Consider the following 16,409-nt stretch of genomic DNA (forward strand, 5'->3'; position numbering starts at 1 on the left):
CCCCTGGCGGTCATGGTCTCTCACCAAGCAGCTTGAATGAAAGAGGATATGGGAAGAAACTATCTAAAAAGAAGTTCCAGAAAATTTAGGGCTTGCCTCTTCCTTCCCTACCCAACACTACAGCCACTTAAGGGAAGCCCAGTTTGCGGAGTATCTTTCCTTTACAGTGTTTCCATAGTGATTTACAAAGCATTTCAAAACACAAGCACCTGCCATGACAGTAACAATAGAAAGGAAAAAAGGCCTTCAAATCCCAGAGGCTATGCTGGGAAAAAGAAGTCCTAGGCCCTCCCTATTGCCCTGCCTTTATCAATAAAGAATTGGGCAGGAAATGTCAGGTTATTTGTGTGGGCAGGATTGCTTCCTTAGGCAGCCCCATTTGCACATGAACACATTTTAGTACATACAAATGAAATCTTTAACCTGCCAATTTAACTCTTAGTTTTATATAACAGATGTCTAAACACCAGTTGCCTGCACAATTATCAATGTGCACATGACAGAAGCAATAATATCCAAATCACAAAAAAAAAACAGCTGATTTGATTCTTGATATTTTTATTTGGTTGCATAAAGATTTGGTCAATACCTTCAAAGACAAGGGACAATAATAATAACAGTTGCAGCATCATTATTGAGCACTTACCAAGTTTGATGCACTGCACTAAGCATCTAAGAAGTGATAATCCACTTAATTGTTCCCAAAACATGATCAGATGAAAACTTAAAAGGATGACCTTGTAAACTGGTTAAATGGAGCTCAGGGGTTTTGAATGACTTATCCCAGATCATGGGCTTCAGATTTGGGATTTCAACCAAGTTTCTACGCTGCATGTGACAGTCACACCATGCAAGATTTCCTAATGAAAAGACATGGAGTTCCATAATTAGAATGCATGATTGCAGCTGCAGGACCTAGAGGAGTGGTGGCCACAGAGTCACACTTTCTAGGCCTTGCTACTTACTGTGTACATAAGCTGCTTTAATAGAAACGTGAGTTGGCCTTAGGATAAGTTAGGTGTGTATGCACTTGTGTGTATGTGTGTATACACATGTGCCTGCTTGTGTACAGTACTCATTGCATATTGTGAATACATGTATATTTGTGTGTACATGTGTGTGCATGTGTATGCTATGTTTACTATGTGCTATATGTGTTCATGTGTGAATACTTGTGTTCTTGTGTTCATCTGATCTGCTTTTGTTTTTCCAGACAGGGTTTTACTGTATTGTTTTAGAGCCTGTCCTGGAACTTGCTTTGTAGACCAGGCTGGCTTCATACTCACAGAGATCCTCCTGCCTCTGCCTCCTAAGTGCTGGGATTAAAGGTGTGTGCCACCAACGCCCAGCTGTGTTCATCTGTTTGAAGGTAAGAGGAGAGGTTATGACACAAGCTGTGGTGATCAGTTCTCCAGAAGAGTAGCCTGAGGGGTTCTCACACTTAAACACTGGTCTCTGATTCTAAAACAGTGGTTCTCAATCTGTGGTTCACAACCCCTTTGGGGTCATGTATCAGATATCCTGTATATCAGATAGTTACAATACAATTCATAACAGTTGGAAAATTTCAGTTATAAAGTAGTAACAAAATAACTTTTTGGTCAGGGAGGTCACCACAACATGAAGTACTGTATAAGGGCCATAGCATTAGGAAGGTTGAAAACTATTGTCTAAAAAGAAAACAAACCAATATAATGAATACAAATCCCCCTTCAATTCTTTCAGGATGTCTCCCATCAAGTTTCACCTGAATGTCTCCTCTGAGATTGCTGCTTTGTGGAACAAGGATAGGAAGGAACTGTATGTTTTCATGTAAAGGTTGCCTGCTCAGTAAAGGGCACAGGGCAGGGACCTGCTCAGACACAGGGTAGTGACCTGTTCAGACACAAGGTTGGGACCTATTCAAACATGGGGTATGGACCCGCTAGACACAAGGAAGTAACCTACTCAGACCCAGGACAGGGACCTACCAGATGTAGAGCAGGGTCTTTCTCAGACAGGAGGTAGGAACTTGCCCAAATACAGAGGCACAATGACTTCCAGTAAAGGCAATGCTGGGGGTTAATTACTCACATGCAACTCCTTCCTAGCATCCTGAACCAGGGAGAAGCAGGCAGCAGGCAAGTGGGGGCTCCCCCTGGAGGACTATGCAAGGCAGAGCTGAGGAAAGGGGTGTGCAATAGCCAGCTGTCACAAGTTGCTTCTGTCCAGCGCATCAAAGAGCACTGACGCTTGTGTCTTACAGGACTTTGCAGACTCTGTGGCCCAGCTGGTTACACAGAAGTTCCGTGAACTGACAGTCGGTCTGACGTCTGTGTATGCCCGCCACAAAACACTGGCAGGAATCGTCATGACAAAAGGTAACTACCTTTCTTTTCCTGTGGGAATTTTTGTCTCCACAGAAAGAAATGTTAATATTAGCCTGGTCCCTGGAGTTGAAGGATGCTTCCTAACACATGGAGATGGACAAAGGAAGACAATGTAGAAATCAAAGATATCAGTGGCCACTGTTACTATCAGAACAACCACACTGGCAATATTGTGAAGACTTTTGATACTTCTCTTTACCCCCATGAATTCCATAAGGCATTTATGCATAACTTCACTTTCAAGAATGATGCTGATATTGATAAAATGCTTGAACCAGAGGCCAGGCTACTTGAAGCTGACAGGATATGGAGGTGCCCTGCTTCTCTGACACTTCTAAGGTGTCTAAGACTGGTGACTAATGATATCACTCATACAGAATGAGCACACTACATGAGTTTATACACAGAGCAGAAAGATGGAGCCAGTGTGTACAAAAGAAGTCAGGTGTGAAGGTGGACTGCTCAAGGGATGTTGGCTGTCAAAGTATCTTGTTTTCTCATCAAAGAATGCCAATGGGCCCTTTTCAGTGTACACTCTTCACATTGATTCCCACCAGTAGAAGGCTGTGAGAAGCAATGGAGGGAACACCAAAGGGGCATAAGGGGATGCAAAGTGACACAGTAAGGACAAAAAGAGACACAAGAGAGAGTGAGGATATATGGGAATCTAGTCAGGACACAGTGCACAGCAGACACAGAAACATGGGGGACATACAAAGGGACATGAAGGACAGGGGAGGACATGGAGAAGAGTGAAAGACACAGAGGGATACAAGACACTGGAGTACTTTCAAAGTAGCTGCCTCCTGAGTTTAAGGTCCTCTTGCTGGGGTATACACTACTGGGTGAAAGTCCTCCTTCTTATCCAGACTCATCATTCCAATCTGCTCTCAGAAATGCAATTCCATTCCAGAAAACAAGGATGACAAGATCTGATAGGAGGTCCCTGCTACTATATGCAGGGTAGGTAGAAAATGATGACTGGATCTGAACTGTCAGATTTCTGAAATTTTCTAATTACTGAACAAAGGTAACTAATCATCTAGTTGTGTAAACTCAACCATTTTTATCTCCAAAGCAAAGAACAATTATCATAACATAAAATTTATTTGGGAGCAACAAAAGGTTCACAAAAATACATGACTTTGTATAGGTAGGCAACTTCTAGGACTGAGAAACATTATGTGGTGTCCACAATTATTAATAGCTAAAAATAAGAAAAATCAAATAATTGTCAGAGTTGTCACTCTAGACACCTAGGAATCACTCCAATACCCAAGAACAAATAAACAGGAAAACAAACCCTCAGGTCCCATCATATGCCTGGCACAGTGTACATGATCCAGCCTTTCCTATTCCCCCATCTTAGCAAAGTGGAAATCCAATGCTTCCTCACAGTGTAATTTGTAAGATAAAGTACATCAAATGCTTTAAAAGGTGAAAATCACTTTATAAACAATATTCTGTTCTAAAGCAAAGCATATCACTTTTTTCAATGACATTATATGTGGTGTCATGCATACACCTGAACCACTATGAGGGCTACCAACCCCACCCCTTTCACACACTGAACAGCATCTGTCTCTGCAAAACAGGAAATGCTCTAAATTCAGGGCTGAATCAACCTTTGCCAAGACATTCACCATTAGGTACAATCTTGTATCTACCCAGCCACTAATTCTCTTTGCAGTCACCACCATTCTACATGAAAAGACTCAACTATCCAATCGAAAACTAATCCAGCTCCATCTACAGCTAGCTTTGTGACTAGAGGCAGGGGTACTTGGCATCTCTGGGACTTGGTTTTCTCGCTCATAAAAATAAGATCAATATGAGGAATACCTACCTAGTAAGGTTACAGAGAAGGTTAAAGTGTGTGTGTGTGTGTGTGTGTGTGTGTGTGTGTGTGTGTGTGTGTAATATACTTGGAAGCCTTGCTGGTTAGGCTTTACTGTCAACTTGACACATCCTAGATTCACCTGGCAAGAGTCTTTATGTTTTTGTTGATTTATTGAGAAGTTAATACAACATAGTTTATTCTTTTCTCTACCCCATCTCCTCCCAGATCCATCTAACTTGATGTTTCTTCATCTCTCTCTCTCTCTCTTAAAAAATAAAGCACAAAGCACACACACACACACAAGAAACATGGAGTATGAATTGTGTTGGCCAAGGGTCTTAATAGCAGATTATCTAGATCCTTTAGGCTTGTCTGCGTGACACTGTCTTGATTTTTAATTGATATGAGAAGACCCAATCCATTGTGAGAGCCTCCTGACAGGGGCTCCTAAACAGTATAAGGACAAGAAATTTAGATGACATCAAGAAGGTAAGGAATTAGGTCCTCACACACGTGTGTGTCTCTACCTTTTCTTCATTGTGAATGTGATGTAACAGCTTAAGTTCATGCCTTGACTTCCCCTCAATGATAGAGTATAACCTGAATTGTAAGCTGAACAAATCCTTCTTCCCCTGAGCTGCTGTTTGCTAAGATATTTATCATAGCAACAGAAATGAAACTAGAAGAGTTACAATCCATAGTAAGAAACTTGTAATGTTCATTAGTGATCATGCTATCTTCAATGCACAAGTTATTAGCTGAGTGCCAACAATACTAAGGTTCTGAGGAAACAGCAAAAAAATAAAATTGGCCAAGTGTCTAATCTTGGGAAAACTGATAATCAACTGAGGAAAGTGTCATTTAGAAACAAAATAAATAAAGCATACAACCAATACAAAATAATCCTGAGAGTATCATCCACAGAGTCTCAAAACACACAAACAAAATTTGAACACTTTTTAAAAATGTAAAGTGTCTCATAGGTTTCTATCACAGGTTGCTGCCAGAACAATTCAGCAGGAAAGATAAGACAGACAGACAGACAGACAGAGAGGTACTCCACTTCTCTTGTGTAATACATGTCCAAGTCCAAAAGTCTACATGAGTGTGACTCTGTCAGTTGATTTTCAACTTTTTCCAGCTCTGAGTATCTTTCAGCTTTCATAGGAAACTCAAAAATGGCAATGTTTGGAAGCTGTTTTGAGATTTTTGAGACTTCATATTAAAAGCAATTGTATTTTACAAGGCCTTGTGAAAAGATAATGCTTCGGTTGCCAGCAAATGCACTATTTTCTATACAGGTGATTTATTTATTTATGTGAACTAAATTCATTATGTGAAAGAGAGTCTTTACAAGGTAAGGCTTTATAACTAGTTGTCTGTGAACCCTGGAGTATCAATTGCTGGAATTTGCTTTCCTGTTATAAAGGGTATAGTTAATGAACTTTGATTTAGAAAAGATTATAAAGAAATATGCAAAGTAATGAATAAAATACTTGTAAATATTCATTTACTCTAATTTGATGTGTCATGTGATCTTAATTCAGGTTCAGTTATTCGAGAAAATGCCTGAGGAACACTAAGAGATAGTGGTGTGTGTGCTATACCAATTACAACGCCATAAATTAAACTGATTCTGAAATAAACTTCATTCTATTTTCACTGTTTGCAAAAAGAATATTATTTTTTAGCCATTATAAGTAATACTATTAAGAAAACATATACTTATGAACAGACTAAGTTTATGAAATCTTCATCTAATTAACCCAATCCTATTATGATAAAATTCAAATATGAAATAACTTATGAATAAAAACTAATACTCCCCAATTTCATTGTTCACCTTTTCTACCCAATTGAATTGGTTTTATTAATCCTTTGAGAAGTTCTACATACACAAAATATATTTTGATTATATTCATCCATAACTCCTTCAAGATCTTATCCCATTGTAACGAGTAGGGTTTTTCTGCCTACCACCGCTGGTCTTGTCCCGCTGCCGCGCCAACCCCAAATAATGCACAGAGACTCTGTATTTGATACAATGCTACTGGCCAGGTACTAGTTTCTTATCGGCTGGCTCTGTCTTAAGTATTAACCCGTTTCTGCTGATCTATGTATTTTTCTTACCGGGAGCCGGCCGGCATACTGCTTTCTCCAGACTCTCCATCTTGACTCCTCCTTACTACTTCCCTCTTTCCCCCCCTTGTCTCCTAGTCCCGCCTATCTTACTTTCCTATTGGCCAACAGTGCTTTATTCATTAACGCAGTATGAGAAACATATACAGAATGACATCTCCCATCATCTCCTCTTTTCTGTCTAAAATAAAAAGAAGGGTTTTAAACTTAACATAGCAAAATATATCACACAACAGTTATCAAATAAGAATCACAGTTAACAATATTTAGTCCATTAACATTTAGCAAGATTTAAGAAACTATTCTATCATCTATCCTATATTTGTGAGTCTAAAGTCTAAGTAACTTATCTTTAATACTAAGGAAAACTATAACCATAACTCTCTGTCTTCAAGTCCCTCAAAGACCACAGAAGGATAATATATAAACTCTAGAAATGACAGAGACAACTCACTGCCTGATCACCCGAAGTTCTTTTTGTAATCTTCCATCTTCAGCCCATAGGCCATAGTGTGTCTGGCAGACTCTTCAGCAAAGCGGGAAACTTTAATCTGTCTTCTTTTATTGTCAGCTTGTCCATCATTTTTCTCTGTGTCCTGCAGACTGTCTGGCAGACTCTTCCATGAAGCAGGAACTCTGTAGCAATGTCCATCTTGAATCAGCAGTCACTTTTCTGTGGGTCCTGCATGTCCAGTTTATACACCATAAAGTCAAACAGTCCAGACAAGAGCAGTATCTTGTCCAAATGGCTAGTCTTGCCATATTGGAAGTAAACTCCATAGAGTTTCTTCAATGTCCATCTTTCTTTCTGACACAGGTGGTGTTGCCAGGAGCAATTATGTCTCATTGTCAATAAAAACCCTAAAACATTTTAAATGCCATATTCTGTAGGTCTTTGAAAGGTTTGAAGAAAGCCTATCTATCTCAAATACATCTCTGTGTATCTTGAAAAACCTAACTAAACTCTAAGCTTTGAATATCACAGGTAATTATCTATAATCTGTACTACATTATACATTACATTTCTAAATGAGCTATATAAACACAATACCTAAACAAAAGGAGAAATATAAACATCACAAAATTGACCTTAAATTGTATCAATAAATGAAAATCTGTTTCAAAACAAAGTATTCATATCTATACCATAATGCCCTTTTTACCTTTAAAAAGAGATTGGTTGTGGTCATTAACCATTTATAACCAAGCCCAGTTACATGAAAACAAACATTTATAAACACTATTTGGGAATTTAGGCATCGTTCTTTCCAAACTACTTCCTGCTGATAGGGGACGCTGTCATGGGGATCCTAAGAAGATGCAGAAATCCTGGCTATAGTCTGCAAGGCTGGCTTGTTCAAGCTGTTTTGAATGTTGGATCACCAGGAATGCTGTTTCAGGGGGTCTGGCTTGCTCAAAACCACATTAGTCTGAAAGGAATCCACAGCTTTTTATTTTCTAAAACCCTTTTTATTTTAAACAAAAAAGAGGAGATGATGGGGAGATGTCATTCTGTATATATGTTTCTCATACTGGTTAATAAATAAAGCACTGTTGGCCAATAGGAAAGGAAGATAGGAGGGACTAGGAGACAAGGAGGAAAGAGGAAGTAGTAAGGAAGAGTCAGCATGGAGAGACTGGGGAGACCAGACGCCTGCCCCACTCCCAGGTAGGTGAAACCACATGGAAATATATAGAAATGGGTTAATAATTAAAACAGAGCTAGCCTATAAGAAAGAAGTAACTGGCCAACAGCATAATATCAAATACAAAGTCTCTGTGTATTATTTGAGGCTGGCACTGCAGCGGGACAAGACTTGGCGGTGGGCAGAAAAACCGTACACCTTACATCCCATTCCCAAGTTCATGTCCATATTTTTTAAACTGCTAAGTTCAATTTGTGATACACATATATGCATGGGTATTGGGCCATCCACTGAAGTGTGATCAACCTACTAGGAGCCATACCCTTCAAAGAAAGCTGACCTTCCATTTCCCAGAAGTTATTAGTTGTCACTAGCTCCTCGGTAGGAGTAGGGAACTCAACAGCATCTTCCTACTACATGCTTGAATGTTAACTGGCTTGATCCTGTGCAGGTCTTGTGCAAGATACGGCATCTGCTGTGAGTTCATGAGTGCAGCAGCATCCAGTCATTTCAGGAGACACTGCTTCATCCTGGTCCTCCCTTTTGGCTTTTTCAGTCTTTTCACCTCACCCTTGCACAATATTCCCTGAACCTTAGGGGGAGGGGGCTATGAGATAGATGTCCTCTTTATGGCTCAGCCCTTCACAAACACTATCTTTGACTAGTTGTGAGTTCCGTACACGAACCACCATCCATTATAAAAAGAAGCTTCTCTTGTAAGGACTGGGAGTGGCATCTATATTCTGCCAACTTTGTTAACTTGTTCTCAGGACTCCAAATACTCCATTGGCTCTACATTTCTGTATTTCTAATTCTAGCTAATATTTATTAAGCAATGTTATTGTAATCTAACACTCCTTCGTCTGTGATATAATTTTTTGACATTAATAAATATGTGTTATTTTATTCTATTTGGATTGTATGGCTTCCTATTCTGGTAGTTTACCCTGGTAGCCACTCAGCCTTTTACTTACTAGCCAAATTCTCATAACTATATTTTTTAATATTAGGCTCATAATTGATAATACTTATATTCTAGTTAACTCTTCTATATTTTGAGTACTACTAAGAGTTGAAAAACAGTAACACAACATCTGCATAACTAACTAGACACAGATCCAGGCTGTGACCTTGAATTATAATTCATTCTCTACCAACACAATTCTTCTGAGAGAGAGCAACTATCTTATCCAGGTCACAGACTCTCACGTCTACACTAACACAAAATACCATCACTTGTTTAACTCATGTTCACGGCTAGATCGTCTCATGTAGATTTTCAAGTTATGTATCTTTTTCCTGGTGTCTTAATTTTCTTTTCTCTTACTTAAAAAGAGAAATAAGAATAATGAATCCTTAACACATTTGATAAGTCATGTAGCGTATTAGTCAGACTGTCCGCAGAATCAACCCACTTCCTCCACTGACAATGCCTTCAGAGCCCTGTCCCCAAGGACCCCGGCATACAACTTCTTGTCTTTCATCTGTACCACTTTCCTTTGTGGCAGGCCATCATCAAAAAAGGAAATTCAGAGCGGAATAAATGGCTCAGTGTTTTAGAGTACTTGTTCCTGCAGAGGATCCAGGTTTGGTTTTCATCACTAACATAGTGGCTCATAATCATCCATTAATTCCAATCCCAGGGGGTCTGGCAACCTTTCCTGAAATCTTCAGGCACCAAGCATGTACATGGTATACATACACACAGGCTAAACATTCATACACATAAAATAAATTTTAAATAAAAAACAGAATGTCTTTAAAATATGCACAGGAAAGCAAAATGTAATGGTTCATACCTGTAACCTCCACATTTAACAGATCTAGGCCAGTGGGGTACTGTGAGTTTGAGAACAGTCTGGACTACATAGTAAATGCTACACCAGCCAGGACTACAAATCTGTCTCAAGACAATAAATAAATACAAACATGGGAGAGGAACTTTGTGACTAATATCTTGAGCTGGTTCTCTCATGCTACCTTAATAGCTATTCTGAGCAAGGTGACTTAAGTCTCAACAGCATAAGTTGGTCAAACAGGCAAGGGCATGGCTTCATGAAGTAAGTCTAGTATTTCCCTAATAAAGTGGCTCTTGAAAGAGTAATCAATCACAACTGTTTTAAGTCCTCCCTGAAAAACAGCCAGGGCTGGTTTAGTGGGAAAACATAAAATTGCCACTAATTCACCAGTTAAAAAGAAAAAAATCCTGATTTGTTTCAGGTTCTAATTGTAGAGTGTGTTTTACCTGCATGCATTTGCTCTGAACCTAAAATGAGCATATAAGGTAGAGAAATCTGCCTGCAGTGTCCTCAGTACATTTCCAGCTTGGATAGAATCTCACTAATTTATCCAGCCAGATAAAGATGATATTTAAATGCCACTTTCCAGTTTTCACTTGATAAATTATAAAAGTTCAGACATATCTGCAACTTCTTCCATCACAGAGCATGTGTGTACATTTGCCTTCACAAGGGCCTAGCAGAATCATGACATAAGAAGTTTATTCTCCAAGCATCTCAAAGCCTCTTCCTTTCCATTTTCTCCCATAGGTGACTAGAAATCACTTTAATTTTGAAATTAAGCGTAATCTTTTCATTTACATCCAGTCAAGCATGTGGAAGATAAGCTGAAACAGTGAAACTAGACTCAAAACAATAACACTAAGCAGAAACCTCATAGCAGGATGAAAGATGGTAAATTATCATTTTGGTTTCTCAGAATTGATCTTAACTAGGAGTAAACACATACAATACAACATGGAGTTGACACTAGTCTTTGTGACCTATTTGGGTACATTAAGAATCACAGATGCTGATATCCCAGAACAATAAGAACTGCTGATGGGCAATTGATTTTTAAATTTTTGGTTGAAACTGCTCAGACCACAAAATGCAGGATAGATTTTACTACCTCTGTGGCTGACCCTTGTGTAGCTTGAATGACAACCCATCATACTAAACATCTCTCTTTAAAATAAAATCAGAAGAAAGGAGTCCCTGACTGGATGTTTATCCCAGCCCAACCCTACTCATGGCTCATTTAGAGATAAATTGTTTAATTTAAAAATAATTCAGAAGGTGCTGATGAAAACCCTCAAAGCTGAAAGGGAGAGCTGTGTGTCTAACCATGAGCTACATCCTTCTGAGATGCTTGAATTTATTCCTTCTCAGTAAGGAAGAGTTTAGGGAGGAAACATGGATTTTGTCAAAAGGAAGAAGAGGCCTGGAGAGATGGCTCAGGTGGTAAAGTGCTCTCCTTGTAACAATCCCAAGAACCCACATTTTAAAAGTTGGGTGTGGTGGTGCACCCTTGTAATCCAACAACAGGGAGGCAGAGAAAGGAAGACTACTGGGGCTTTCTGGACAGCCATCCTGATCTATTTGACAAGCTCCAGGCCAGTGAGAGACCTGTCTCAAAACGCAGGGTGGAGTGGACAGCACCTAAGGAACTACAACAGAGGGTGTCCTCTGACCTGCACATTTGCACACACATGTGTGCACATGAAGAAACATGTCTGCTTTCCTGAAACCAGGCGCTTCCATCAAAGCTGTTCAAATGTTTCTACATTTTTCTGAACATCGGCTCACAACTGAGCATTCAATTTCAACTCTTCTCAAATGGCCCAAAAGCTTTCACTTACTAAGACAATCCAATACTGTTGTAGCTCAAGACAATAAAACTGGAATCTCTAAAACTACGATCCTGCTTCTCAATGGAACCATAACACAGTTTGTTGATGAAGGAAAAAGAAAAAGACACTGACATCTATTTGTTGCCTAAGTGCCAGGCAGTATTTTCAAGTGGTTAAAGTTATCTTAGCCAGTATGTTAAAATTTAAAAAAAAATCATTCATCCCAATTCTCTCTCTTCCCCCTTCTCTGAGTGAGTGTGTGTGCTTGTCTGTGCCCACAAGTGTGTGCATGTCTGTGTATGTATGTACGTGTGTTAGAAATGATTAAGAAACAGATGTGAAACTGGTCAAAGCTGCAGCCCTATGAACTCCCTGTGGGCTTTCAAATACATGCACTTGGTGTCAAGATTCAAACTCCTTTCTTATCTAGTTGACCTTATATTAAAATTTTTGAGATTTTTTCTGTCTTCATTATGTGATGTAAAAAAAGAGTCGCTATCTTGTAAACATTGAAGAAGGAAGTGGTGACTTTCTAAACAGTTCTGTATGGGGGTGGGGTGTTCACATTACAGTGTACCAAGCAACTTTGTGTCACTATGGTAAAAACCCAAGATCATCACATTATAAACAGAAAGATTGCTTTGGGCTCACAGTTTTGGAGGTTCTAGTCTATAGCTCCTTGATCCAAATACTTTTGGAACTGTAGCAATGTAGTCACAGCAATAGCATGTGATAGAACAAAACCATAGGGCAAAAAGACAGAGGGAGAAAATGGTCCCAAAATTCCCTTTGTAGCACATCCTCAGTGACTTAATATTTCCCCTAGACTCCCACTTCTAGACATTTTCACCACTTCCCTGTAGAACCAAGCCATCAACACATGAGTCTTTAGGAATACTGAATGCCTAACCTTTAGCACACAGCAGAACAACACCCTGCTGGTTTCTTCCCTAGTGTCTTTACAATCAAGACTACAATGGTGACTTAGCTTTGGAGTTGTCCCGGTAATGGTCAGCTACAGAAGTGAGCCAAGAAGACAAAGGGAGTAGAGAAGAGAGGAGAGGAGAAAGTGAAGTCTTGGTGGTGAGCAGCTGAAGAGCAATGGTCTCCGATCAGTGCACACCTGTATTATTCAGTCAGTAATCACTGAAAGGTATTTTGATGACCAACAAGATTTGAACCAAAAGCAAGTCACACAGCTGTCAAGAAAGAATAGTTGGGATTAGAAAGCTGATAGAATAAGTCAGAAGAAAAACTGAGAGCCTGAGTAAAATTTTCCCTTTGAACTGTTTTGAATACAATCCTATATCCATCTTCTAAAAAACAGACAGCAAGAATAGAGCACACGTATATGCATGCATGTGCATGCGCCACACACAGCAGCATGCGCACACACACACACACACACACACACACACACACACACACACACACACACACACACACACACACGGAAATATCAAGTGGTTGCTTACAGACACAGAAAGCACTGCCACTTAAAATGTTTCCTCCGTGAATTATGCATGAGCTGTGGCTTTGTGCTCTCATTATTTCTGGGTTTAGCACCAATGAGGAGACCTTGTCAGTTATCTCTGATGCAGGGAAGAAAAGACTTCTCATCGATCAGACCAGGTGTCACATAGCTGCTCCTTTGATACAAAAGAATGAGTTACTAATGGGGCGAAGAGCACGCTCAGCCCAATCCAAACAGGGAGATAAATAGATTCTTCAATCTATTAATTGCAAAGGGTTCATTGTCATTCTACTTCTTTCCTAGAGCTAGGATGAGGCCACTGAACACATTCACTGAATAAAAAAATTACCATATTTATATCCAGTGAAACTTCATAATTTTGATGTTTGGAGACATAACAACTGACATCCTCATAAGCTGCTCTCTCTCTCTCTGTGTGTGTGTGTGTGTGTGTGTGTGTGTGTGTGTGTGTGTGTGTGTTCATGTGGATGTGTGTGTAAGCATGCATGTGGGAATACATGCATGTATGTGCCTGTACATGTTTATCTGGAATAAGGAGGTTGATTTCAAGTGTCATCTTTAGTTGTGTTCCACCTTGCTTTTTTAAGACAAGACTGATCAAGGCTGTACCTGAAGTTCACCAAGGCTTGCTATCCAGTGAGCTACAGGAATCTTCCTATATCTACCTTCTCAGTGTTGGATTATATACACAAGCTACCATGCTCAGGTTTTCACATAGATTCTAGGGATTGAATTCTGCTCATTGTGCTTGTAGAGCAAGCACTTTACTAACTAAGCCATCTCCCCAGAACAAATTCTTTTCTATTAATATAATATAACTGACAGACTGAACAGGCTTGACTCAAGCCTTTGATGGTTCCAGGGTCTGCCTAAAGTTCCCTCAGCCCATCTCAAGACTATTTACTGTAGATATCCCTGTCAGGCCAGAGCAGAAAAATGAATGTGTCCAAAGGGAATGGCATTACTGGGAGGTGTGGCTTTGTTTCAGTGGGTGTGGTCTTGTTGGAAGAAGTGTGTTCTGTGGAAGCAGGTTTTGAGGTCTCATATATGCTCAAGCCACACCCAGTGTCCCAGTTCACTTCCTGATGCCTGCAAAATGTAGAACTCAGCTCCTTCTCCAGCACTATGTCTGCCTGCAAACCACCATCTGGGACTTGAGATATGCATGGGTGATGATTCCTACCACATCTCCCTTAAACTCTCCTGTTTGGCCGGTGCAGAAGACAGAAGTTAGTACCAGGAACTAGGATGCTGTTGTGATCTGTTGTGATAGACCTGACCATGATTTTGTCTAAAATAATATGGACTTTGTGAGTTTGGGTTAGGAAAGCAGTGAAACATTTAAATGCTTCTCAATAGGCCACACAAGTAAGAGCATGGAAGACATTGGTGCTAAGATTTTGAACGGTGGGGGCCTGGCTCAAGAGGTTTCAGAGGAGAATATTAATATGTGACCTAGAGAACATTCTTATATTTTGGTAAAGAATGTGGCTGCCTTTTGCCCTTATTCAAATAGTCTACCTGTGCTAAAGTGAAGAGTTTTGGATTAATTCTGTTGGCAGAGAAAATCTCAAAACAGCCTAGTATAGATTCTGCCCTGTGGTTATTAGTGGTAACACTAATGAAAATGTACAATGGAAAGGAGCAAGCTGGGCAGGGTAAATTGCAAAATGTAAAATTTGAAGAGAAATGGAGCATTGGAAAGTGGAATGGAGCTAAATCCTCAATTCAAGGAGATAAACAAATTAAGAAATAGAATAAAAGAAGCCAAGTGGTGGTGGCTCACACATTTAATCCCAGCACTTAGAAGGCAGAGGCAGGCAGATCTCTATGAGTTCGAGACCAGCCTGGTCTACAAGAGCTAGTTCCAGGACAGGCTCCAAAACCACAGAGAAACCCTGTCTTGAAAAACGAAAAGAAAAGAAATAGGATAAAAGAACTGGTGACCTCAGGGCAAGATACCAACTAGCTATGTTTCCAACTTGTAAGAAGGAATTAAAGAAAAGGTATGATGGTGCATGCCTTTAATCCTAGTACTTGGAGGCAGAGCCTGGCCGATCTCTGAGTTTGAGGCCAGATTAGTCTACAAAGCCAAGCTTAGATGGTGAAGGAAACTATGGAAAACAGAAAGCTGGTGAAGATATAATTAAACAAGGGGATGATGTTCCAGCCCCAGCAAGCAGCATAACTTGGTAGCTTCAACTACATGATTCTGGACTTAAGTATAGGGGGAAAAAAAGGGATTCCATAACTAAGGAAAGCCATTGAGGCCAGACATATGTCAGGGGGTGTCCCTGAATGGAGACCTCGTAGAGACACCATTGGGTAAAGCCATGAAGTTGAAGCCTGGATTGCTTGGAGATGGCAGAGCCATGAGATACCTGCCAAGGAAATCTGCCAGCAGGGAGTGTGACTAGCCCAAGATGCTAGCTGGAGTTACCAAAGCTAAAAGGAATTAATTTTCAGTATTTCTTTGGTCCAGTATTTCCTTACTATGCTTTCTTCCCTATGTTTTGGAATGGTAATATATACCGTGTGCCATATGTAATCTGTTTTTCTACTTTGATTTTATAGGAGATTGAAGTTAAGAGATTGTGTGAATCTCAGAGTGACTTTGAACTTTAAGCTTTTAAGCACTGTTGAGACTGTAATGGACAATGGAGACTTTTGAGGTTGGACTGAATGCATTTTTGTATTATGATATGGCTACAGGCTTTTGGGAGACAGGGAGTGGAATACTGTGCTTTGAAGGAAAATGGCCCACAAAGGGAGTGGCACTGTTAGGAGGTGTGGCTTTATTACAGTGGTTGTGGCCTTGTTGGAGAAAGTATGTACTGTGGAGGCAAGCTTTGAGGTCTCATACATGCTCAAGCCACACTCAGTGCCTCAGTTCACTTCCTGTTGCCTGCAAGATGTAGAACTCTCAGCTCCTTTTCTAGCACCATGTCTGCCTGCATGCCACCATGTCCTGCCATGATGGATAATGGACTTAACTTATGAATCTGTAAGCCACCCAATGAAATGTTTTCCTTTATAAGAGTTGCCATGGTCAGGGGCCTCTTCACAGCAACATAAACCCTAAGACACTGACTCAGTCAAAAAGGAAGAATCTTATTTTCAGTCCCTATAGCAAAACCAAGAGAAGAGGGAACCATTTTGTTCTAGTGTCCTTTCTATTGCAATGATAAATATCATTGACACAGGGAAGGGAGGGTTTGTTTGGCTTAAAATCCCAAGTTACAATCCATCATTCAGAGAAAGTCAAGGCAGAAACTCAGAAAGCTAGACA

General features: G+C 40.0%; 1 protein-coding gene across 1 annotated transcript in view; it reads left to right on the forward strand.

The window, feature by feature from the left end:
- Nucleotides 1-2,245: 2,245 nt before the first annotated feature.
- The window catches only part of LOC127226945 (double-stranded RNA-specific editase B2-like), a gene marked incomplete at its 5' end in the record, with an annotated part of 84,284 nt that continues 70,120 nt past the window's right edge, over nucleotides 2,246-16,409 (forward strand). Inside the window, one exon of the mRNA XM_051191120.1 lies at nucleotides 2,246-2,360. Coding sequence (XP_051047077.1) covers nucleotides 2,246-2,360 — 115 coding nt within the window. The remainder of the gene's footprint in view (nucleotides 2,361-16,409) is intronic.

The sequence above is a fragment of the Phodopus roborovskii genome, unplaced genomic scaffold (genome assembly GCF_943737965.1).
Source record: "Phodopus roborovskii unplaced genomic scaffold, PHOROB, whole genome shotgun sequence".
Taxonomy (NCBI): Eukaryota; Metazoa; Chordata; class Mammalia; order Rodentia; family Cricetidae; genus Phodopus; species Phodopus roborovskii.